Here is a 27,313-nt window from a genome sequence, read left to right as displayed (position 1 = left end):
ATATACATATATACATATACACACATATACATATATATATATATATATATATATATATATATATATATATATATATATATATATATATATATATATATATATATATATATATATATATATATATATATATATATGCAGGGCTCTACAGTGCGACCATTTCAGTAGGAGCACCAGTGCGACTGACCCGATCAGCATATTTGTGTTTGTGCTGAGGGAGCTTTAAAGGTTTCTAATGTACTTGCGTGTTTTTGCAGCGTTGAGTAATGTATCACAGACGTATTCTCTCATTATAACAAAAAAAGTGTAGACAGAGTGTAAATAAGAGATTCATTGTGCAGTGTAAGGAGCTTCGTTGATTATAATCGAGTTTGCAAATGTGATCTTGTTTAATGAACTGTTGTATTAAATCAATAAGTTAATATTAAGTGACTTATATTGTCTGACTACAACACTATTGCCTTATTTTGCTCTATATCATCAACGAAAATAGTTTCAAACAAAGTCTCAGCCAAGCCGCTGCGCATCTCCATTTAAACACAGCGGTGTTTCGTTTATGAATGAACTGCGTTTTTAAACGAATCTAGAGAGTCAATGATTCAATTACGCATTCATAAAGACAGTCACGTACTTCATTCCTGATTGAATCAGCCGCTTGAACGAATCAATTAAATTAATGATTCAGTGATAAAATCAGTGACATTCCGCCACCTACTGGCAGTTTGTTTAATTTAACGCATCTTTTCTGTTATTTAAATCATTTAATATTTCTACATTCAAAATTGTATATTTAAAACATGAACTCAACATGAAGTTATGAATTTAATTGCACTTATGCAACCTCTGAGCCTCATTAAACATCTGAAAATACACCTACAAGCCACTTGTGTTCTTCTGTGCCACCTCTGTAGTACAAATTTTTTTCTTAAATACTGATTTCATTTGATTGGTATCTTATTCTACTTGTTTTTATTCTGTTGTTTTAATTAGAAATTATAAAAAGCTTATAAATATATATATTTGAAATAAAAGATGACATACTTTTAATAAAGTTAGAAAAATGCCATTACAAAGGTAAAAACTGAATTCCCTGTAAATCACTTTAAGGAGTCAAATATCACCTCGTAATGGGAAGGTTCATTTTTTTATCAGAATGTTTGATCATTGATTAGAAGGTGCTCCTAAATTTTTGACTGTGCTCCTAAATGTTTTAAATTAGGAGCACAAGCGCTCCTAAAAAGAAAAGCCCTGATATACTGTATGTATATATATATATATATATATATATATATATATATATACACACACACACAATATATATATATATATATATATATATATATATATATATATATATATATATATATATATACACACACACTAGGGGATTAACGCTTTACAAACCAAACGATTCGTTGGACTATTCCTATTACGTTTGGAAAATTAAAGCTTATAGTGTGTGAAATATAATGTTCTCAGTGCCACTGCGCTCAACTATGCAGCCCAAACAATGTAACAGGCAATGTGCTGTCTGCCCCGCGATAACCTCCCCTTGCTGGGGTGCGTCGAAAGACGATGATCTTGTATCTACGATAGCCAGAGATATTGTCAAAAACATAAATCATTGGCAATCTTCCAATTAATGTAGGCCTCTTACATTCTTATTTTATAAGGCCTATTATTATTAAGTTACTTTTATTATTACATTAAAAGTACAATTATTTTGCCCTGCAATAACCACATAACTGGCACGCTGCAAAGATAAGATTAGACTATTTACTCCTCAATTAAAATGCTTTTAAAACAGGTCTATTAGGCTATACAATGAATTATAGTCCTATAATTAAAATATTAACACTGCAGTCATCAATAAAAAAATCTATGAAATAAAAAGCTTTTATTTCAAGCACCAACTTTCAAAAACAACCCTTTTAACATGAAATGTTTCTTCTAATTTTTTTTCACTATGTACGGGCCACAAGATAAATATTAGGGGAATAAATGAAAACAGCTATAGCCTATATCGTTATCAGCATATGTTGAAGTAGATTCGTCTCTCGTCGTCTCTGAGAGAATAAGCGTGTCAGATGCCGAAAGCTCCGTCATAACTCCGTCATTCCGTTTTTACTTTCAATTTCTGCATAGTGAATTGACTGAGATTAAGATGTTCACAGGCATAAATATTGCGCAAAGTTTGCACGTGGGCAAATGCGTGCTTGTATGATAAACATTGGCTCACCTTCATGGTTTAACACAGAAATATTTCCAACATTGCGACGTAACCAATTACCCCGCCCCACGTATCGAAAACGTACCGAACTGTGACACCACTGTGCAGTATCGAACCGAATCGTACATTTTGTGAAAGGTTACACCCCTACTTATTTACTATACCAAGTATTTTTTAAATAACTCCAATGTTTATGATTTAATTGGTATAGCTATGGTCACCCTCGTCAAATCTAAATTTCCCAGCCAAGTATGGATCCGCTCTAGAATGCGCACGCATAAAGCATATGTTTGTTTATTTTTAACTTGGATGTTTATGATGCTTCAATTAGCGAGCTATGGGTGGCCTCATCGAAGGCAAACTGGCCAAGCAGATGTGTATCCGCTCAAACACGCATGGATAACAAGCGAACGAGCGAGCAAGTCCGATCCGATTGTTGCACTTCACAGCAATTTGTCACAGGCTCGAAGAGCTCTTTCTAAGTTGCGCTCCTGAATTAAAAGACTCCTGAGTGAATGTCACATGTGTAGAAGGGGGAGCAGATGCGACAGATGGGCTCCAAGAGTATCTCTCTCTCTCTCCGCCTGCTCTCAAAAGCCACAGTAAAATATTGAGCCATTAGGGCCTTTTGTCAGAGTGAATCAGGTGTGATGGGGTGGGGATGGATGGGGATGGATGGGGGGTTGAGAAAGCGGAGGATTGAAGCTCGACTCCTGAACTCAAAGGCACAAAGGCACAACTGCCAAAAATCCTGCTTGTGCACACACAAACACACAGACGGCAGCTGTAGGGAAAACTCGGATACAAGTCCCTCCCTCCCTCCCTCCCTCCCTCCCTCCCTGACTTATTCTCACTCTCTCATGCTTTCTCTCTCTCTCTCTCTCTCTCAAATCCTTCACTCCAAACAAGCTATGCTTTTACACGGTGCATTGTGTTTAATGTTCCAAACGCCAAATCTGAGAGGCTTGAACGCAGTCTATGAAATCTCTCCCATGGCATGCATAAATTCCCACTAAATTAGAATATAAAAGACGTGCAGAATGAAATCTATTTGCCACAGCGCATGTATATGTATTTTGTGCTTCTGAAAGGTCACATTCAGGCTTGGTGCATTCCAGCAACATGCAATTATTCACTCCCTAACAGGATAGAAGGCACAGTTTTATTGTTTAGTCGCCCAATATTTTGGTTTACATTTTTCTAAGCCTGCGTCTTGTTTTATTTTCAGCAGTATTTAACAGTCATTTGACCGTATTTATACCCTGAACTTTTGTCTCAAAATAACAGTCTTCAAATATATCATGCAAACGCAGCGAATAATAATGCAGTGATTCACAAAAATAAATGTCAAATCTGAGTTTAGTTTCAAATAAATAAATAAATAAATAAATAACAAAGAATTAAAACAGACGAGTTAGCAGAGAAAACAGAAATAAAGCATGCATTGTTACGCTCACAGTAGCACCATTCTATTAGGAACATTAAGGTGACTAAGACAAAGATTTCAAACTAAACTGTTTCAATAGCACCCCAGAATGCTATAAAACATCCAAACGGTTTTAAAGAGCCAACAATCAAAGTAAATTGCAGCATGCAGGCTTTTAAATGAAAAAGTTGCATTGTTCTCTTCTTTCTAAACCAAGTTTAGGAACATGAAACTGAAAAGAGATGGATGAAGCATGTGGGTGAGAAAGAGAGGGATGGTGGAAGATATGAAATGAAAGGTCATGGGGAAGCAGGATAGCGGCAGAGAGCAAGCTTGTTATCTGTTTCAGGGGTAGAGAGGGCTTGGCTGAGCAAAGCTCAAGGGAGCAAGGTCAGTCCTCCAGTAAAAGGGAGAAAATGAAAGTCAGAAAGTTCTGCTGTAGCTGTAAAAAGTGCATTATTTGATGCGTGTCAAATTTAGACCAGGTCAGAAATACCTATATAAACTCTGCCCAATGCAAATATTCGCTGATTGTGCCGCAGAGACTGATGGAATTTACCAACAATACTATTACTAATAGAAAAAAAAAAATAGAAAAAAAAAATTGGAATTATCAAACACAAGCTTTAACATCGCTTATGTTCACACAGTGCAAATATAGGAATGCACAATGTCAAAATTATGTTTGATACCAGTAAAACCAATATGTATTTTCAAACTAATTTTCATAAAATTATACCATTTAGAAAAAAATAAAAACACTAAAAACTAAAATTAACTGTTTTGATGCATCACAACATTGTAATGTAAAGTATGAAAAATGGAAAATTGTCATTTTAAGATTTGTTAAAGACTTCTAGTGCTTTTTGTTAAATTATTAGTATTTTTAAGATGAAATTTTAGTATTTTAAGGTAATAATTTACAGGGAGTAAATATACACAATGAAATATCCAATAATAACAGATATGGATAAAATGAAAAATATCTAATATTGGCCAATAACTAATACGATACTGATGCATTGTGCATCCCTGTTTGGGATTTATAACCATATTTAGTGACAGTTGCGACTCTAAAATCATCCTTGAACAAATGAAACATCACTATATACCATCCCAATCTGTAAAGTTGCTTTGAAACTATGTCAAGTCAAGTTGAGCTTTAATGTCATTCTGCTACATGTGTGGACATATAGTGGAATGAAATGTCATGTCTCGCAGGACCATGGTGAAACATACTAGTTAAACATAAGATAAACATACAACAATGCAAGTATAAGAAAAAAACAATAGAGCATCTGATTATACATATACTATAAATACTATAACTACTATACCTAGTTGCCTAGACATACACAAACTGAGACTGTACAAGAACTTTACATATACACTGTACATGAAATTGTGCAAAAAAAATTATATATATATTTCATACATTAAATTGTTGTGCAGATTAAAGAGAGATTTTGTGGGAAGCAGCACATAGTGCAAAAAGATTTGTAGTGCAATGCTCAAGTAAACATTATTTTGTAGTGCAATGCTCAAGTAAACACTTTCACGATGCTGGAGGCCTTTCTGGAGCATTGTGCAAGGAAAATGTCCAGGATGGAGGGGAGAGGGGCACCGATGATCTTTGCGCCAATGTTCACTGTCCGTTGTAGGGTCTTGCGGTCAGCAGCACTGCAGTTCCCATACCAGACAGTGATGCAGGTGGTCAGCACACTCTCAATGGTGCCCCTGTAGAAAGTGGTGAGGATGGGTGGCGGGAGACTTGCCCTTTCAGCCGGCGGAGAAAGTGGAGGCGCTGTTGTCCCTTCTTGTTGAGTGACGTGACGTGGTGCAGGTGAGATCCTCTGTGATGTGCACCCCCAGGAATTTAGTGCTGCCGACTCTCTCCACGGTTGAGCCGTCGATGGTCAGTGGGGGGGTGGTCAACAGAGTTTCTCCTGAAGTCCATCACAACCTCTTTTGTCTTACTCACATTGAGGAACAGGTTGTTAGCACCACACCATTTCGCCAGCTGTGCCACTTCCTCTCTGTAGAGCGTTTCATCGTTGTTGCTGATGAGGCCTCCCACAGTTGTGTCATCAGCAAACTTGATGATGTGGTTGGAGCTGGACTTGGCAGTGCAGTCGTGAGTCAGCAGCGTGAAGAGCAGCGGGCTGAGCGCACAGCCTTGTGGGGCACCTGTGCTCAGTGTGGTAGTGCTGGAGGAGTTGCGGCCGACATGGACTGACAGAGGTCTTGCAGTTAAAAAGTCCAGGATCCAATTATAGAGGGAGGTGTTAAGGCCCAGCAAGTTTAGTTTGTGGATGAGCTGTTGTGGGATTATAGTGTTGAATGCTGAGCTGAAGTCGATGAACAGCATTCTTACATAAGAGTCTTTCTGTTCCAGGTGAGTAAGAGCTAGGTGGAGAGTGGTGGATATTGCATAGTCCGTGGAACGGTTTGGACGGTATGTAAACTGGAATGGGTCCAGTGTGTTTGGGAGACTGGATTTGATGTGATGCATGACTAACCTCTCAAAGCACTGTATATTGTGACAAGGTACAAAAGTAAACAAATACATTTGAAAGATGGCAACTTATATGACACCAGAAAGTCTTACTACAGTTTAATCAAACCCAAACTGATAGCAACAGCTATGATGGGATGACAGCAAATAGATCTAAAACACTTAGATGGCACACAGCTCAAGTAATCATCTCTGTGAGTCCTACAAATGTAAGAAAGTCAGTTTGGTAATACAACATGATCATCGTCACTCTCATTTATAACTGAACTGTGTCCAAGTAACAGTATTTACCACTATAAAACAGGACTGAAAACTGCATTTTGTGTGAATGCAGCTATTGATGGGAAAGAAACGAGGAACGTTAATGACAAAGAAACAAGCGAAAACATCACCAATGTGTTTGGAGTATTGTAATTTGCTCTTGTTGTGTAGAAAGGGGGGCTTTGGTCCACAAAGCCTGTAAAATCCCCTTCATTCACACTCATTCTGTGGTGATTGCCATCCGCCTGCTTCTTCATAAACAAAGGGATTGGCAGTCTGTGCCAACCATGGGCAACCTGGCACCGTGAGGGAAGCGCCCAGGACTGGGACAGAAAGGAGCCTCCATCACATCAGTGTATAAAATCCTACTCACTCCTGATACAAAATAATTAGCAGAGATGGCACCTCAGCCCCAAGCGCAATACTCCGAGCCACCAGGGTGCAGGAGATTGTGAAAGACTTAAAAGAAGTCCCTTTGACACCCAGGGTGGTGCAGTCAGCCTGTTTGGACCACTGCGACAGATCAAACAAAGAAGAAGGTGGGGTGAAAGTCACTTTTTTGCCTGCTTTCTTCTTGCAGTTGCGCTTTCTATTTATCGTAGCGGAACTCGGCATGCATCTCTGCTTGATTCTCTGCAGCATGTGATAATTTTAATTAAGTCTGGACTCCTAAACTGAAGTCAGTTGGCCTTTCTTCTCCTGATGCGTCATGCTGTGAGTGATTTAGTCTTCGTTTGGGTGCCCTTAACGTTGGCACTTCAAACAGACACGCACCATGCGGTTTGCCATTTTTTTTCATGCGTTAGATGTGTTTATAGTTTTACAATTCATTTTATTTTTGGCTATTTTCCACTTTCTACGACAGAAAGAGACCAAGGAAATGGTAGTTGAAATATGGATATGGTTAAAAAAAAAGTCGCCAGCCAGAATTAAACTTAACCATTACACCATTTCTTCAAGATTAATTTAGTAATTCGTCCCCCAGACACCCTGAAAAGCATGTTTTGGCACTATTTGCAATATGTGGCCATTCAGAGGAAATGTTGGAAGGCCAGACATACCGGACAATTTGAAAAGGCTCTAGGGTCCCTGAGCGGTCTCGACAGCAATTCATCAGAAACGCAGATTGAACATCTGTGCGTGTGGCTGCTGTTTGGACACTGGGGAAGCAGTGTGTTGTCATTAAGGCGGGTGACGAGGGCACCAGGCCCAGACCCCTTCCTCGCCAGCCCCCAGCCCACCCTCCCACCAGCTGTTTGGAAGGATGGATGTCAACCACCTGCTGTGGAGAGAAATTAGAGCGCTTGTACCAGTCTTCTTTTTAATCATCCAAATCATTCACTCCCTCATTGTGAAGTTCGGCTCCCGAGGCAACAGCACCAGCAGGCCGGTCGACTCCTCATCGATGTCAAGATGAAATAACAAACTGTCTTTTCAAAAGAATCCCTGCGACATTTCAAATCGCCGCTTCCCCCCACGGCGTTGATAAAGACTGTCGGGAGGGCCTGAAATAGACAGCAAAACTTATTCGGAGATAGTGAAAACAATTACAATATCTATCTCTCCTTTAATCCATTTCAAGGTGACATTTAATGCCAAGTTATTCTTGTTGGAAACCTTCAGGGGATGATAAATCAGTCAGCAAAATATAATTCATTTTAATGGATTGCGAGTGTTTTTATTTTCATAAGTCAAATCTAAAAAGGATCACTGCCTGGGAAGGAAGCCAGTGTATAGGGGAGGAGGGCAGCGGGTGCTCGGGCTCTGCGCTGGAGTGGCTTGCCTAAGGAAGTATCATTTTCTGAAGTCTGGTATATATCTGTCATTGCAAATGTGTTTGTCAGAGTACGGAGGGATCTGCCCAATCTCGCTCTAGCGCATGTGGTATGTCACTCTAATTAGAATATGACAAAAAGCTTTATTTATAATTCAGAGGCATAAAGTTTTACTAAAAATCACTGCAGAAGGTAAATTTGCTTGTTTAACTAAATACAGAAAACATATGCATTACTTGGATGCACAAAAGCTCTTAATTTCTACACTCGTCTCAGTTGCATCTTCATGTAATTTGTGAGGGACTACTTAACCTTGGCCTCTCGCTACACTACTCCACGGGATCCATCTCCAGTGACAATAAATCCACAACCCCCATGGTGCATATTCAACCTTACTGTGCTCTTCAATGACGCATTATTGTGCCCAACCTGGGCCCGGGGAGTGGGACGGTGAGAGAGTTCGTTAAAAAAAAAAAAAAAAAAACTCCATCGCTTCTTTGCGTGCTCGCCTCAAACTGCGCAAAAAGTCATGAAGAGCTCGCTAAAGTGCACACACATACGCATGAGATGCGTGCCAGCATGCGGCGAATATATTTATCAATCCAATCTGCTTCATCCATTTATCCTTCTCGCCTCCCCCACCTCTATCTCTGCATCTACAGAAGCAACACAGCAGAACCCCACAGTTGTTGACACTCATCTGAGAGGACATGCCCTTTAAGAGAGGCTGAGTCTCTGAGCTAATACTGTCTAATTATGTGTGGATGAGGCCGTTTCTTCCGTCTTATGTGTCTCTTTTTCTATCTCTCCCTCACACCATGTTGGCAACGGTCCACTAGAGCCCCTACGCAGCGCTAGCGTATGTTATACAGCCATTCTTCGCTGTGTAAGCCGGTAATTGTATATGATGTCCAATACCTTTGAGGCTTCATTAAAGCTTTGCATCAAGCTGCGGGGAGAAAAAAAACAAGCCGTACCTTCTAGTGAGCATAAGGTGGAAGGAGAGTGGGGGACAAAAACAAGGCCATTTAAAGCTTTCAAAGCATTTTGAGTGGGAGAGGTAGTTATCCCAATGGGACATTGTTTTAAGTGTTTTTTCCTACGTTACTCGTGCACGACGTGTAACAGCGTGTTAGCGTTCAGGCGGCCCCGCGTCAAATAAGCACCCATGCTGTCAGCCCAATCAGATTTTGGAGGGACGCTGAGGAGAAACAACTCTAGTTATAATTTCTCTCTCATCGCCGCGTCTTTCTCTCGAGCTCACACTGACTGTTTTCACGCTGAGCATTTAAATGTTCTCATTTCTTCACATCCGCCTCTTTGAGCTGATGAGAGATGCAAGAGCGTATCAATCTTCTCCGCCAAAGGAGAAATTAAAAAAAATAAAATCACCAAAAAGCGCCTCTCAAAGTTCACAACGGACCACGGTCTGAATTACGCTGAGATAATCCTGTTTTCCAACCGTCACGTTTGAGAGTGAAAGGAAGCTGTCACTCATAGCCTGCTTTTGCTTCCGTGCTCCTGGACAGCTTTGTGGAATATCAGCCCGGTGCAGACTTCCTGTGAGCCCACGGCGCAACGGGACACAGCGGTGTCTCTCTCTCTAAGAGCCGGCCTGGCAGGTGGAGGCTTATTTGAGGCCACATCTTGGAAGCTTGAAGATCACAGAAGCCCCCCATAGTCAAAAGTTATTACCACTCCAAGGCTATCTCCACAGGTGAACGGGTGGTGCCAGTAGGGGGATTGGAAATGTCATGGTCTCTATAGAAATGGGTCCCTTTTTTCCCGGTTAAATCCTAATAGAGCACCGAGCTGATTTAATTGGTGCACTCTATGCCTAGGGAGTGGTGGAAAAGATCACAATCGGCCGGCACGGCTTCAGGCACAGTGGGACTGGCCAAAGCTGATCTGATAGTGCCACTCAATGCAGAAGGTTGAGCTGAAGCCAAAGCAGATCTTTTGACCAAAAAAAACTTCGAAATGTGTGCAATCCAAGAGAAGCGTTTTACCTGAAACGTTTCCTCCGTCTTTCCCTTCAACCTAAAATAGCCTGCGGTTGAAGGCTTGTTATCTCTTGGAGATTTGCTCATGTTAGAGGGGTCCGAAAATCCTTCTCAATCTCCTTAAAAATGGCTGGCCCTTTAAACAGATGTGACCGGACCCAGAGGCGTATCTATCCACACATGACCCATTGACTCAGTTCAAAGGCAATCAAGGCAATCCGTGCTTACAAAGAGACCCTGTTGGGAGATATATCTGGTTTATATGCAAAACCGTAAAATGACTGGACATTTATTCAATACTAAAACAATCTTACAACCGTGTAACGCTATTTGCAAACCTTAAGCTTAAACACATCTTAATCAAAACCCAAACACTAATTAAATATAGCTTAAACATGTTATCCCCAACGTAAAGCTTCACCATAGCTCAAATATGCACTTAAAAGTTAGCAAACCATCTGCTACAGATTATATAAATCCATAAAATGCACTTTCGTTTTAAGGGTCACAGATAAAGTCAGCACGTATGACGCAACATGGCATCGCCACAGCTCTGACGACATCTAAAAGACCTTGATTCCAGTTTTCATGCCCTCTAAATCATCTTAGAGCACAGGGACTTTGACAAGGAAAAAGCAATTAACAGAGAGTGATTAGAGTGATTAAGTTAGCCAAATGTGGTCAAGCTCTTACCATTGGACGATGTGATTTCAAGACGGTCAGGTAAATAATGCCGAAGACGAAAACTAGCGTTCTGATGGGTATAAGGTAAAAGCACAGGGGCCTTCTGGTGCATTCAAGGCAGCTAAACTAAGACCAATCCATCACCGCAAGGTTATAAATGATGTACTCTGGGGAGGTCCTAAAAAACAACATGTACTGCCGAACTACAGACTTAAGGAGACGAAAAGGAAAAGAGCGAATCAAAATTGCAATCATTGCCAAGAAGCAGTTTAACTTCCAATTCTCCTGTGGGCGTTTTAAAATCATCCCCCCTTGACTCCTGGAAACACAGCCAATACTTAGAGCAAACAAAGGTCAGGGAGAGTGTTAAATCATTTGTCTCATTTTTCTTTCAAACAGTCCCGCTAAGCTAGATCTTGATGCCTGTGCTTTAGAGCCCACAACCGTGTGCGAGTCGCTGGGTTGAAAGCTTCTGAGCCGCCCTGACAACTGAGAGGAAATCTTCTGGGTACCCTGCATTTATTTTTCCTTCAGCAAAATGTTTTAAAGATCATTTATACACCAACTGTTAGAAGACAGGTCCCTATTGCATTCTGCCACGAAAGAAGATATTTTAAGCTTTTTTTACGTATAAAAGCGTACCACAGTATTCATGCATATTTAGAACACCTTAATGTCAAGGAGGTTGAGAAAGAGGACGAGGAGACTAGGGGGTCAAATTTTGGCTGGTTAGCAACAGGCTGTTCACCCCTTCTGGCAGATGTTGTAATTACATCATTCTGATGGGAAAAAAATGTTAATAATATAGCTGCGAGCAGCGATGACGGGCCCAAGCCGTCAGCATACGCCACCCCGGTGGCATCGATAAAACGGTGCCCAGCGAGCACAAGCATCACAGTAACCCTCTGGCAGTTTGGTTTTAAGGGATACGGCAATTAAAGGGTTAATCCAAACCATCAACTCTGTGAAACACACACACACAGAACAACATATAAAACTTTAAATTCTGTGAAAATATATTTTTCATTGGTAGTTGATGTTAGTTAATGCATTTACTAATGCTAACAAATGAGAAATTATTATAGTTACCAAAGGTTTTAATGATTTATAAGCATTTTTTAATGATTTATTTTTCCATTAACTAAAATGAATAATTTTTTCTAACACAAATGAATAAAGTAAAAAATATATTGTTAATATTTAATGTTATTTGTGAATTAACCAATGTTAAAAAACAACATTATTTAACTGTTGTTAATTTACATCATTAATAAATATATACCATTTAATGTTGAAATCAATGTTTTAATGTTTAAAATCAATTCCAAAATGTGTTAATATATTAAATTTTAAAGTTTTATCTTTTGAACATGACTATTTTTCTAATATTAAAAATATTTTGTTCATTGTTAGTTCATTGTAAGTTCATACTATCAATGAAGAATTAACATGCTTTAAAAAATATATTTTTCATTGTTAGTTCATGTTAATTAATGCATTCCCTACTGTTAACAAATGAGACTCAATTATAAAGTGTTATCAAAACCTTTAATGCTTTATAAGCATTTTTTAAGGATTTTATTGAGAAGTTTAAACAGACTCTCTCTCTCTCTCTCTCTCTCTCTCTCCCCCTCCACACTCACTGAACTCACACAGTCAGTCACTCACCCAGTCACCCACCGCACACATTAGAAGCACAGTGACAGGATATCTCTGATAAGTTTTAAAATTTTCTTCTCGCCATAGTGTACTGTAAATTCATGGAATTAATCACATATCCTCAGACTGTCTTGTTCTGTGTTTTGTGTGAATTTGTGGTTTCTGCTTGGAGGTGTATGAATTTGTTTACAGCCCGTTTTGAAAAAAAAAAACACATAAAAAAAAAAAGCCGGCTTCCTGTTGGTCGTAGCTAATGTCTGTAAATTAGAAAGTTGTCCGAAAGTTGTTGAACAATTTATGTACCAAGTTTGGTGTCTGTAGCTATCATTATATATATATAATCATTAATAATTATATTCCATTTAATGTTGATCAATATTAATTCCAAAATGTGTTAATATATTATTAAATTTTAAAGTTTCTCTTTTGAACATGACTATTTTTCTAACATTAAAAATATTTTGTTCATTGTTAGTTCATTGTAAGTTCATACTATCAATGAAGAATTAACATGCTGTAAAAAATTATATTTTTCATTGTTAGTTCATGTTAATTAATGCATTCCCTACTGTTAACAAATGAGACTTAATTATAAAGTGTTATGAAAACCTTTAATGCTTTATAAGCATTTTTTAAAGATTTAAAAAAAACAGACCCTCTCTCTCTTTCTCTCTCTCACCCAGCTCCTCAATCCACACAGTCACTCACACCCCACCCCACCCCACCCCCACCCCCTCACTCAGCTGCAGGCTGACAGTGAACTCTCACTCATAGAAGCATTGTAACAACTGCCTGATAGTTTTTAAATTTTCTCCTCTGCATAGTGTATTGTAAATTCATGAAATTAATCACATATCGTCAGACTGTATTGTTCTGTGTATGTAATTTTTTATGAAGTGTTTGGAAGCTGCTCTTAAAAGATAAAAAAAAAAAAAAAATCTATTTTTTACTGTAACTTTAATAAATTGCCATTAAATCATCGTTCAAGATATCCTAAATCCGTCCGCAATTTAGCATCTTCAGTATTTTGGCATCATGAGAAAAAATGTTTGGTGTGATTTACGTGTTTCTGCTTTGAGGAGTATGAATTTGTTTACAGCCCGTTTTAAAAAAAAACCCACATTAAAATAAATATAGCCGACGTCCTGTTGGTCGTAGCTAATGACTGTAAATTAGAAAGTTGTCCGGATTAATAAGAACAATTTATGTACCGAGTTTGGTGTCTGTAGCTAAAACTAACCCCCCCATTTTTGACAAAAGGTGGCGCTATAGAGTGCCTCTTCCACGCCCGTTTATGAGCTTTTTCCAGTGTCTAACTATCATTAAAATGGATATGTGTGTTGAGTTTCATGACATTCTAAACATGTTATCTGCCTCAAAATCACCAGAAACGAATTTTCAACTTTGACACGTTGCCATGGCAACATAATTTTAGATATCAATATTCCCTTCACAGTTTTACATCGGCCGTGTTTTGACATTATTCTGGTGAAGTTTGAAGCAAATCGAGTAAAAATAAGATGCTGAATTCAAATCATTTTGAAAACGACACACTTCCTGCAGCCAGTTGGTGGCGCTATAACTTTCAGTCATAATAGTCACATCTATCCGATCGGCATCATACAACGAACAAACCACTGGAGTTTGATCTACATCATACAATGTATGTGGACGTTATTAGGCATTTCCTGGGTCTCATTTTTCGCCATAACTTCATCGCCTCGCCACGGGCAAACCGTTCGACATATCAAAAATATCTTCGCAATTTAGCGTCCCCAATGTCTTGAGATCATGTTCACCGAGTTTGGTGGCAATCGTATGGAAATCCTCAGAGGAGTATATCAAATTCCAGAGCATGCGCTTTTTAAACAGCCCTGAATAGCCGACTTCCTGTTGGGCGGAGCCTATGACATGCTGCGCGGAAGTTGTTCAGCTCAATGAGTTCTATATGTGTACCAAGTTTCATATGAATACGTGCAAGTATGTGTGAGCTATACATCAAGCTTTCTGACAATTTTCCAGGGGGCGCCGTAGAGCCCCTGTGCCACGCCCGGGTCCCAGCCTCAGCGGCGTCCTAATGGCCGCAGGTTCCAATGTGCGTGCCAATTTTCGAGAGTTTTCGGGCACGTTAAGGCCCCCAAAAGTGCCCGGATGATTGAAATAAAAAATAAAAAAAAAAATAAAAAAAAAAAAAATAATAATCCTTAGAAGAACAATAGGGCCCTGCGCCTTACTGGCTTGGGCCCTAATGAAGGACAAGGAGTACCACTTAACATTAAAATAAAGGACTCAATCATTAATTTATTCATTCATGAAAGTTAATCTATAATTCACTATACTAAATAACAAACAGATATATTTTTAAATGGTTTAGTACTGATTAAAATGTTATTGTTCACTGCCACGTGATTAATTAATATACATAATTTCTATACACAAACACACACATTATAAAATTTTGAAAAATAATACACAATTGTCTAATCATGCATTCTGATTAAATAAAACTGGAACATCATAGACTTCCTTGGAGAGGAGTTTTGAAATGTGAGGTGACATTTTGATTAAAAAAAAAAATAAAAAAAAAAGATCACAAAACATTTTGTATATGTGTCAAGCCAAAGAAAAACAATAGAGAAAAAAACAGAATGAAAAAAGGATAAGGATCAATCTCAAGGCGCGTGAGAGCATACAGAGGCGGAAAGAGAGCGAGGTCTGGGCCAGCGACCTCAGCCCTGCCCAAAATCAATTGTGTTTTCAATCTTCACAAGAAGATTTGGTTTCACTGGTTAACACAAGCGCTGTGAAAGCCATTTTGAGACCTTGTTAAAGACTCAGTGGCGAAAACAAATACAGGTGTGGGCTTGGATCGCCAAGGATGAGAGGAAGAAGGGAGGAAAGGAGCAGAGGGAGGGAGGAGTCTGGAGTTCATCTTAAAACTAATCCCAGCCAGTTCAAAAGCTGCTTCTTTTCCTCACCTTCCCTTTTCATCCCTCACTAGCTCCTCATTTGTTTCCTCCCTTCACTCCAGAGGGCACTGGAGAGCGGGGAGCCCGTGATTGAGTATTTCAGCCGCCCTTAAGAATTTCTACCTTTTGTTAGTGACTTCCCACTTGTGCGAGGCCACTGATGTGTGGAGAACATTTAAGGGCTACAGGCTCCACAGAAGTCCGCAGGGATTTACTGCTAACCCTCACAGTGAATAGAAGACACTTCCCTGGCCAGTCTTACGGAGGAAAGCAGTCCAAAGGGCCTTTTGATAAGAAATAACACATCTCTGCCCAGACAATGAAGTTCCTGCTAAGACATTAAAAGAAAATAAACCATGAAATGCTCACAAAGCTGAAGCAGCGTACTCTGAAAATACTCCACACTAAATAACGGAAGTGGAAATTCACTGAACACAACCGTTACATATAGTATAAGCAACGGTGTGGTGTTTAATCTTATCTCTGTTTTCATACAGTCCATAGAGGCTTTTGCTGATCTTTATTATTTGCTTATGCACAGTCACTTTAACCTTTCGATCCAATTCATTTCACTTATACAGACAGTGCTTTTAACAATGGAGATTGTCTTAAAGCAGCTTTACACAGAGTCAGGTATAAACCCTGAGATGATGACGCTAAAGGCCAACGGCGAGGAAAAACACCCCGAGTGTACAGGAACTAACCTTGCGAGGAAAACGATGCCTCTTTAAGACAACTTTGGACGGCCGCCATTACTCTCACTCCTGAACCGCTGTCATGTTTCCAGTCTCACCTTGTACATGAGGAAAATGCATCTGAAATAAACTTCACACCAAATCCACAAACACCTCTCATTAAACAAGCTTATCAAATCAGACTTTAAGGGCTCAGTGATGCAGCGAGGCTTGCAAATAGAGCAGTGCACTGTTTTTATTACCCGAGCCTGAGGTAAATCGAATGCTGTTATTAAATGTTAGCGGTTCACCAGGTATGCAAAATTAACTAACAGTGAGTGCTCGGGATGCAGTCATTACAGGCAGCCCACTGTCCTCACTGAATATTGAAGCTGAGAGAAAAAGAAAACTGACATTTCAATACAGAAACATGACAATACACAGACTGTCACCAAACTGGTGATTACGGTTTAGTTAGTCCAGCGTTCAATGTGGGCTGGTCAGTGAGTCATGAGTCAAAACTACCACAGAGAAAATGAAAACGTGCTCTATGACAAAAATAGAGAGCAAGATGCTCTGTGAAGAAAATGATGCTTTGTGAAGAATGAAGATGAGATGGTTTTCTGTTGAATGCCTCACTTTTCAACACAACATGAAACCAAAATTGACCTTATTTACTTTCTAAATAAATTTCCCTGGTCTTACTGTTAATAATTTATCAGTGTACGTAAAGCTAACTAATTTAAATCAAAATGTGATCATTTTCTCTGCTTCTAAAACAAATATCTTTCTTGTTGACGTAACCAAGACCATGTGGGCTTAGAAAAGTAGTATTATTTCATATTATTTCGCATTCAATTATATTGTATATTACACATGCTGGACAAACTGTCTATCTAGGCAGCAGGAGGTTAAAGCTTTGCCCCTGAAAGGGTAGAAGTTGGCTCTCACCCAGGCCGATATGGGAACCAGGACAGAGGAGGCATAAAGGCCTGATTGTGGCAGAGCACTGGCTTGGAAACAACTCTCAGGCCTAATGAAACTAAAGCCTGGCCACAGCAGCACAGCGAACACTAAAGTGAGAGAGGTAGAGAGAGAGGGAGTGGGAGGGTGGTAATGAAGTAAACAGGAGATGTTTCAACTTAGCAGAATAAGTGTACTTTGTTTGGAGATCTACTCCAAGCCGTTTACAATAAACCTATGACTAAGCATAAGCCACTCTATGTAATTAGGGCACATGAAGGTTTATGCAGGGAGCGAGGCAGCCTTTTACGTTCTCATCACGTAGAATATACAAAATATCTTGCCGAGATTTATAACCAAACCATGCCAAGTCTGTTGTCTATACACACATAAATTGTTTCTGAGGAAACAAGTGAAATTATTTAGGCATGCCTTCTTCTAAAAGTAAAAAGGCAACATGCCGCATTAGCACGAAATGACTGTATGCTAATGAAAAGTGGATCTAACTCAAAGAGCCTTTGTGGAAAAGATTTTAAAATCTTAATTCCGCAGTGTTGTGCAATAAATGCCCCTTAGTGCTGCTTAAGAGTGAGTGTGTGTGTGTGTGTGTGTAAGCTGTCATAGCACAGAAAAAGCGCTCAGGAAGAACACAGCTTCTAAGGAGACAGATCCTGTGACCCTGCTGCCCCATGCCACCTGCTCTCCTCCCAGGATCCTCGTTCTCTCACTACCCACAGCTCGCTATGAGACACTGTTAATTGGCCTACACACACGCCCCCACGCACAAACACACACAAACCTCTGTGTGTCAGTTGAGCTGATACCACAGTGTGGCAAAACCTCCAGGTGGGCGGACTTGCAGAGTCATCAAGAGTTTGCAGCAAATGAGCATCCAACCTTCTAACAACTCACTTTGAAGGTTGGTTTCGCCTTTACTCACAAGTGTGCATCCAACGGACGGTCAATTTGTAATTTTCTTGTCTTAAGAGACAGACATTTCATTAGACTGCATGTTCGCTTCGCAACTTATAAACAACGAGACACTGAGCGCTGAGGTCTTTAGCGTTATTGGATCACACTGCCCATTCAAAATAACGATCTACAGCTTTATGTAAGGACGGCAGACAAGTACGCCTCAATAAACCAGGCTGTGGTAAGACTAATATAGTCTTGTGACCTAAGAAGCTACAAATCCTCCACTGTTCCTTTAATCACAATGATTTAGCGGTTGTCTACTGCCAGCGCTGGCGCTGGTGAAAACACCCCCAGGGCAAGACGTACAGCACAGGGCAAGTAAAACATCTGCATAATTGAGCCCTTCAATCAAGTCAAGTGTGTGTTAGGTCCACTCAGACACAGCTGATTACAAACAAATGGAGCTAGGTATTTACACAGAGCCTGAAATAGAGAGAGACAGCGAACTTACTCAAAGTCATATCACAGCTAAGTTCAACAGAAAAGTTCACCTGGGCCATAGAAATATATGGGTTGACTATCAATCTTCTGCATGTGAATGCTAGATATTAGGCTTACAAAAAATGTCAGGTAAAAATATTGATTTTCAGATACTTTTTCAGATTTTACAGATACTGATTCATAAAAGCCCAAAATCAATCTTTTACTCTATGCCTGTACTCAGTTTATACACGATAATAACAAATGACTCTTATGTTTCAGTTATTTTTTGGGACTCAACCATAGAACATGAACAATGTAGCCAAAACAAATGACTCTTATGAGTCGGTTCTTTTCATTTAAAAAGACATTATAGGTTTGAATCAGTCTGAAACACTGCCCTGTATAAATTATAGCATTAGTAGAAAGAGATGTTATTTCTATATTGAAGAATATGTTAGAAAAATGGGCAAAAATATTCCCAAATTAATAAAATCTAATTGAATTAAAATGGGAATCAAATCAAAAATCAAAAGCTTATGTATAAGAATAATATTGGGAAATCTGTATTCATATCTATCCCTAAAAAGTCATAAACGAACATCATTAAGTTACTAGTTAAGTAAATATTCAACCCGATTACACACTGCAGCTTTAAGCAAAAGGTCCTGGCTACTACATTCAGTGGATGACGAAGACCAAGCAAACACTGAACTTACATCTCCAAATAGCCACATCTCAAACGGCCTGTTTGAAAGTCTTGAAAGGGTCCGTTGAGGGACAGCGTTTCTCATCATATGCAAACATCTTTATGTGAAATTAGCCAAAGGGAAAAAGCAAAATTAGATCTTACCTTGCCAAACTGTTCAAAATACTGCTTCACATCTTCAACTACTGTGTTAGCTGATAATCCGCCTACAAATATTTTCTTTGTTCTTGTGACCATCTGGAAGAGAAGAGAAGAAGACAAGAGATTAGGCCCATGTGAAAGCACTTCAGAGGACTTCAAACGTACAAGAGACAAAGAGGAAGCTCTCAGCTGGAAAAGAGGGAATTGGGAGATGACCAGTTGTGGGTTTCGTGGCTCAGGGGGAGATTGAAGGGGAGGTACTGTGTGATTTGTTGAGTGTGTGAGAGTGCGCTCGGGGACCGAGTAACACCTAGCTTGCGATGCCCGACGCTGTTTGCGTTACCTGTCCTTTCTCTCGCAACATTACAGACTTGACACTTTTTGGTTTCACACCAACACAAACACCTGAGCTGCGAATGGTGTTTTTCTTGTGTTGTGAAGACCCAACACACAATCCCCCAGTCCATTTAAGAAAATTGGAATTGGAATGTTTCAGAGGACAGTTTTTGGAAAAAGCATGCCGAATGTGCTGCATGGATAGACCTTAAAAGACACTCTAATTGAGTTACAAACAAAAGGTGTCAGAAAGTTGGAAGTCTCCAAGCCGGGCGGGATCTCAAACCAGTGAGAATAGACAGTAGTAGAGGTCGCAGTCATGCAACCAGGCCCATTTTTCAAAACACAATTAACTCTCCCTGCTGGAGAGATGTATGGAGCGCCGAGACCCGACTTCTCTTCATGCAGCAACGTTAATTGTGCTGAGAGCTGGTGCACTGAGATCAAATAGCCCACCTATCATATAGGGCAATGATAACGGCTAACAAGAGGGCTCCTCAGGCAATGTTAAGCCCTTTTTGAAGTTAACAAAGAGAAGAAACTTGTCAAACTCCTGCTTTTGTTAGACCCATGTGGATTTCTATTAAATGTGTGCTTATCGTCAGAGCTGTGATTCAGCAGGTCATCCCTACGTGTTATGGCACTCATACTGGAGACAAAGGTTCAAATCTGACCAACATATAGATATAGGATGAATATAGGGGTTAATATCACTGTAGGGTGCCTTCTGGTGTCCTGTACATAAATAACTCATTTGCTATGATAACTTTACAGAAAAATGACTAAGAAAGAGTGTTATATTAAGCTAAGTTTTTATATTCATAACAAAAGCATTACTTGGCTTTTTAGATACATTTTCTAGTTTTTTTTTTGTGTGTAAGAGGATGCGTGTTATTTTGCTATGTCCCATGCACTGCTCATTAAATTTGAATGATAGTAGAATATTGTCAAATCATATAATAATTTTTTTATTTAAAAAATCTATTAATATTTTGTTAAATAAGAGATTACTCAATTCGAGTGTTTTGATCATTTGGTAATAAAAAAAAATATTTGATAAAAATAAAAATAAAAATATTTTTATTTAGTAAAAAAGAAGAGTTTGTCCATGTCCCTTGAAGGGTTGTCCACCCTGTCGTATTTAAGAAAAGGCCATCCCTTTTAGTGACATCAGGACAACAGATTTTTGTCTCTTCAGTGACAAGAATTTCAACGGCTGAGGTAAGTTGGTGACTTTTCAATTGACAAATTTTCTTCGTCTGAGTTTGCTTATTGCTTTACCAAAACTTAACATGTCCACCCTGTCGACATAAAATATGCCAGAAGTGATTCGAAAACAGTATTTTCAAAATATGTAAGTTTAAATATACCAAATTCTCTTCAACAACTAGACTAACTATTTAGCTAGTCAAAGTCTGTTGTAAGCTAATATGCTAATTGAAGCTCAAAATGTCCACCCTGTCGGCCACTTAGACTCGATCAAAGTCTCTTTAAAGACAAGTCATGTCACTCGGCGGCCATCTTTGAAACGCCTCTCGGGCATGCAAGTGCAGCTCCTATCTCTTTGAATGGGGAAACATCAAATTCTCCCAAACTGTTCACTAAGTTTACGATTAAATTTCATATTTGAAATCACCAAAGAAATCTGACAACAACTGTATCATAAATGTAGGAGCCATTTTAATGCAATTATGTGTTTGTCCATTGGGTGACGCACTGGAAATAGTATATCAGGGTATTTGGTTAATGAGACAACAGGTGTGTATGGGTTGTAGGGAAGCACATAGTTTTTGACCGTTTTGGACGGGTTTGGATTGTGCTTCATTATGCCAAATTATTGGATTATGTGTTTGGACTGAGTTGAACAGTATGCTGTGTCTACAATGTATGGACTTTCGTACTCTGTGAACTTGACAAAATAACACCACAGGAAGCTAATTGGAAGAAATGTTTATTCATTGGAGCACAATAAACGACACTTTGCATTTTACTTGGGTTTGCATGGACTTTTTACGCGTCAATTACTTGCTCACTCCTATTACCAATACTAGCGTCTTAGTGGAAGCCGCTACAATAAATGCTGCTTCTTTTGCTCAAATAGCATTAAAAAGCTTATTTTTCAGGCTAGATCAGCCAATGCGCATGCGCAGCAACCGGGACTTCTAACGGCAGCTGCAGTGACGCGCTGACTTTACAGATTAGCGATTGCAACTTTCATTCAGAAGGCGGGGCTTCCTGCATTTGAGCGGCCATATTGAGCGTTGCATTTTTCCCCATCCAAAACTATACGAGTGAGACGTCTCGGGTATTCTATAGTCTTTGACTCAATAGAGTGGACATAAACATGACAGGGTGGACATAGCATTCCTTTCTAGTTAATATTGCTAAAATGAATGTGGGGGGGGGGGGGGGTTATATGAATGTGATTGAGGATGTAATTATATTATTTATTATTTTTATTATTATATATATTTTTTATAACCCTGTTTAGGAAAGGGACATCATACCTTTCAGAAAGTATAATTTGCATCTTCATTTTGCAATGAAAACTTATTTAACGGTAATGTCCATAACAGGGTGGACGTATCTTATGTTTTATGCTTCGAATACTGGCCCATAATTATCTAAAAAAAAATCTGTGGGTGCTCAGCTAATATGTTTCTATAGTACTTGAGTGTAGGGATACAAAATATTGGATTGTTTCCGATATGCCGATATTTTTCAAATCATTTTGGTCGATATATTTCCTTTTTGTTTGGAAACAACACCAAGTCTCTCCTGAGCCGAAATTATAAGCAAAATATTTTTCATTTTGGTTAGTTTTTAACAAGAACTTATTTGTTAGAATTAAATAAGCCATAATGAAGGTTTTTTGACAGCACATTGAAGCTTTGAAAATAACTATAAATAAACATATATATATACATATATATATATATATATATATCAATCGCTTGATTTTTTCCCCCAGAAAGATGCAGTGTTGACCCTAACATTTTATTTTATTTATAAGATTTAACATTTGTTGATGGTCTAAAGCAAAAGAGTTGTAAAAATTCTGAAAATCTTTTAGAGCTTATGATTTGTTAAAAAAATAAAACCTATTACACATTAATGAATAATTCAGTATATAAAATTATTTCATTTACAAGTGTCATGTTTGTGATTTTTTTTTTTTCATGCAAGCTATAGCTTCTGACCTATAAATCAAAACATACTCATTATTTTATGACATCAATTACTGCTTTATTTAATCAGAAACAGTCTAAATGTTACTTGTGTAGGCTATTTTACTTTTAATTAGAAGTAGGCCAACAGCGCCCCCTACAGATTAAAACTCCTTACCGAATGGGCATTAGGACCCCGGGGAGGCTGCCGCTGCACGTGCTATTACTGTTTACTCTATCACACACCGAACCCGTCATTCTGTTCATGCGTTCACAGATTAAATTCAGCAATCCAAAAGAGTGAATCTAATCATCATTAGGGCTGCAACTAACGATTATTTTGATAATCGATTAGTTGGCCGATTATTCAGATTAATCGGATTAAAAAATATTGACCAAAAAAAACACTATTCCACATTCTGCCCAATGTTCTACAAACAAACGTGACAACTGAATGCTATGAAAACATACAGTGCTTAATTTATAAGACCACTTATCATAATAAAGAGAAAACATATTTTAGAAATTTGTCAAAAATTTGTTTAAATTTAAAAATGTTATTGTCATTTATTGGACATAATAATAAAAAATGGCCTCATAACAGCTTGCATTCTTGCTGGTATTGTTTATGTACTTTTTGACTGCAATTGGGTATCGCGAAAAAAAAAAACTAAAAAAAAAAAAAAAAAAAAAAAAAGTGCTCTGGTTTTCTTTCATAGATAACAGCAATAATGATATTATAGCATTAAAAATAGCCTACTACTGTTACTAAAGAGCTTACACATATTGGAGTACTAACCAGTACAGAAAGCCGAAAACTGATTTTGGTTATCACCAATACTGTTACTTTAGAGCAGCAGTGGCACAAACCTTACATAAACACATTGTTAAACTTACATCAATTTGTTAAGCATTGTAAAAATTGAATATAGTTTAAACCTCTATTAAAAATTAAAATAATAAAGATAATAATAAAGACGAATAAAAACACAAACTCAGTGTTAACCAACAGGTAAGAGTAATGTTCTGCAGGAACTACTTTGATCACAGTCACCTCGTCATTTCTTTATCCTGTAAAAGGCCGTTATGGAGCGTCTCATGTTTATATTCAGACAGACAATTACACGCTGTTATCCCTTTAAAGTTCCTACTCTCATAAAATATTCGCACTGCATGTTGACTTTTAAACCTTAAATTAACTTTCAACAACAGATAATTCAGCACAATGGATATGTTTGCGCTGAAAAGCCTATTAATTGTCTCCCTCTCTACTGTGTTCTGTCCGTCTGACGCGCGTGCGTGCGCCCGCCGCGCCGGCGCTCATTCTGTATTTTAAACTTAACACAGACTGTCAGGACGGACCTTTATGCAAAAATGGAAATGCTCGCGTGAATTTGTGGCATTTATAGATAAGGATATGACCGTAAACTGAACGTTTTTGCGCTGAGGACGCACACGCATCTGTCAAAGCGCCTGACAGGGCAAGCCATTACTCTTATGCATTAACTTAAAGCTTAAAGAATTATCATGTTTTGGGCAGCTTGGATCACGTGCTTCTCCGGCAGAATCTCATTCTGTTTCCTCCACTATTTTTAGATACATTTTGTCCATAGAAATGCATTATTCAGTGCCGTAATTTGACTAACCAGCTGAAGTTGGACGTACACTGTGGGCAGACCCGATTAATCGATAATGAGAATCGTTGTCGATGATTTTCATAATCGATAATAATCGATTTTATCGATTAGTTGTTGCAGCCCTAATCATCATTCAGGCAAATCTTTGCTTCAAAAATGAGCCACACTGCTGACATGATCTAATCACTAGCACACCCTGAGCACATGTGAGTTAATGTATTCCTCTTATCGGCAAGACACATCGGCATATTCTTTCATATCGGGCCGATATTGACATTTAAAGCCATTATCGGCCGATTGCGATAATATTGTGCATCCCTACTTGAGCATCTACTATTTATGATATGACAAAGCGAATGGGAAATTAAAACCAAAATTTTGGAGTATTGTTGAGGGTTTGAAAGGCACTCTATGGTGATATTTACCCACATATAATATATATGGATGGATCAACAGACAGACAGACAGAAGATTCTTCAATTTTACGGAACACTGCTAGTCAAGCTGGTTTGAGCTAGGAAAATACCTTAGATCAGCCAAAAACCAGAATGTTTCAAAACTACCTTAATCTAGAATAACCTTGTTTTTCCAGCAGGGATGAACTAATTTCCTGTCCCCTCTTATTGCCTCGATCTATAAAAATGGCCAAAAAAGGTGCACTTACTGACTGAGAGAAAATAAGCTTCATTTAGAAAACCCCCGGTATTTCCCAGAGCGGAGTAGACGGTGAAAGAATTAAGCAACCCTGAGCATTAATTTCGACTTCATTCACATTCATCATACACAATCTTGGCAACAGACACACTCAGCCCTCATCTCAGTTGGCTGTTTCTCAAATCCTCTCTGAAACACTTTCGCTCTCATCTGCACCCCACCATGGTTAATCTGTCTGTCTTTTCCCCTGTCGTTTTGTGCAGGCCCGAGTCGCCCAACGTGTCAGTAGAGAGTTAAGTTTTTAGTGGCATCTTTATGTCCTCTGACAGCACCAGCTCCTGGCTGATGGGATTCCTCAGGCTCTGGAACAACGCAATTACTCTGTCCATTTCTCTCCATGGTGACAAGAGACAACAGCAGGCCTTTGCTCTTTCCGTGCTCCTTCTTTCGCACACCTCTCTTGGGATTTGATGAGCACATATGCCTCGCAAACACGTTGTGCTGCTAGCTCGGCTAACCCATTAGAATTCAGAGTGCTAGCTTGGATGCAATAATGACCAAGACGATGACGTTTAATAATAATGACCAGCCGTTGTGCAGTTTTGATTCTTTTGGTTTCGTGACCCTGAAGGCTTGAAAGAAATAATCATTAAAAACAGACAACAGGCTACCAATTTGATTAGCCTCCGCTTAAATAGAAAAAGCAGATAGCCTGCCAGACAACCCTTTATTATGGGACTTGTCCTTCCCTGAGTGTCTCTAGCTTGTCCTTGTTTCTCTTTGCTGCTGTTGACATGGCAGCTTTCCGAACACAGTACTGTAAGGTATACATGGGAATAATGTGCAAGTCATGAGGGAGAGGTACCAAGCTAACCTCAACGGGTATAGACTAAGAGATATTGGGTACAAATATCTTCAGCTCACCCTCAACCGTGTGTTCCAGTGAGAGGAATGGTCCCCCAACTTTGCACTCGCTGCTGAGGGATTTGCAAGTTCAACTCTCACACCTCCATCCGCAGCCTCTCATTACCCGTGCAAATGTGAAAACACTCTTTGTCAGACATTATGGGGCGGGGGGGGGCATCTAACATAGTTGAGATGAGAAAAGATGTTTCAGACAAATTAGAATGGTGAAAAAAAAACTAATGAGGTGCGAGTATATTCTAGGGAGAAAATGGAAAGACATGGACCTTGTGAAGGGATGGGAAAACATCTGGCAAAGTGATGACATATCGGAGAAACTTTTGCTATCGCAGGACCTTAAAAATTAAACCGTGAAAATCTATGAATATGAAAGAGCACGTCTCGCAGGAGAGCTGAGATATAAGAATGCAGCGGCACTAGGTGTGATAGAGTATAAGCAGTATGTTTAGAGATACTGCGTGCATAAAATTTATGCAGAGCAGCTGAGTTTCTTGCTCTTAGTCGGCTGCTGATGTTGCCGTTTCAGGCCCTGTCATCTTCCACCAGCATTGCTTGATGCGACTCGGCATGCCTAGAGAACATTTCTTGCCTTCCTCTTGCGAGGGGGAATGTCAGCTGCCAGAATGTTTCTAGATGCAAGTCGTGCTGCAGATTTCTACCAGTGGTAAGACAAGTGCAGGCGATCAGAGGTGATTACTACGTGAGCCTCCGCTAGATGTTTGCAGACTAATATTCACACAGTATATTGGAATTACCAGAAAAGGTTGATATGGATTAAATTGCTAATATATAACCCTGGACCACAAAACCAGTCTTAAATCCCTGGGGTATATTTGTAGTAATTGCCAAAAATTATAGATTTTTCTTTTAAGCCAAAAATCATTAGGATATTAAGTAAAGATCATGTTCCATGAAGATAATTTGTAACTTTCCTACTGTAAATATATCAAAACATAATTTATGTTTAGTAATATGCATTGCTAAGAACTTAATTTGGACAACTTCAAAAGCGATTTTCTCTATTTATATTTTTTTGCACCCTCAGATTCCTAGTTGTATCTCGGCCAAATATTGTCCTATCCTAACAAACCATACATCATCTGAAAGCTGAATAAATAATCTTTCCATTGTTGTATAAATCTAAATTTTGAAAAATTGACACTTAAAGACTGGTTTTGTGGTCCAGGGTCACAT

At 38.9% G+C, this 27,313-nt stretch overlaps 1 protein-coding gene across 17 annotated transcripts in view; it reads right to left on the bottom strand.

The window, feature by feature from the left end:
• Positions 1 to 27,313, bottom strand: part of LOC306853891 (RNA-binding protein Musashi homolog 2-like) — a 274,331-nt gene that overhangs the window by 179,403 nt on the left and 67,615 nt on the right. For all 17 annotated transcript variants that reach the window (XR_013782779.1, XM_079391568.1, XM_079391569.1 and 14 more), the window contains exon 6: positions 19,405 to 19,497. Coding sequence is in view for 16 of the 17 variants with exons in the window: in XM_079391568.1 (XP_079247694.1) it covers positions 19,405 to 19,497 (93 nt within the window). In the remaining variant the exon portion in view is untranslated. The remainder of the gene's footprint in view (positions 1 to 19,404; positions 19,498 to 27,313) is intronic.

This window comes from Barbus barbus, assembly GCF_936440315.1.
Source record: "Barbus barbus genome assembly, chromosome: 34".
NCBI classification, from domain to species: domain Eukaryota; kingdom Metazoa; phylum Chordata; class Actinopteri; order Cypriniformes; family Cyprinidae; genus Barbus; species Barbus barbus.
The sequence above is the reverse complement of the archived record's forward strand: the minus strand, read 5'-3'. Positions and strand labels throughout refer to the sequence as shown.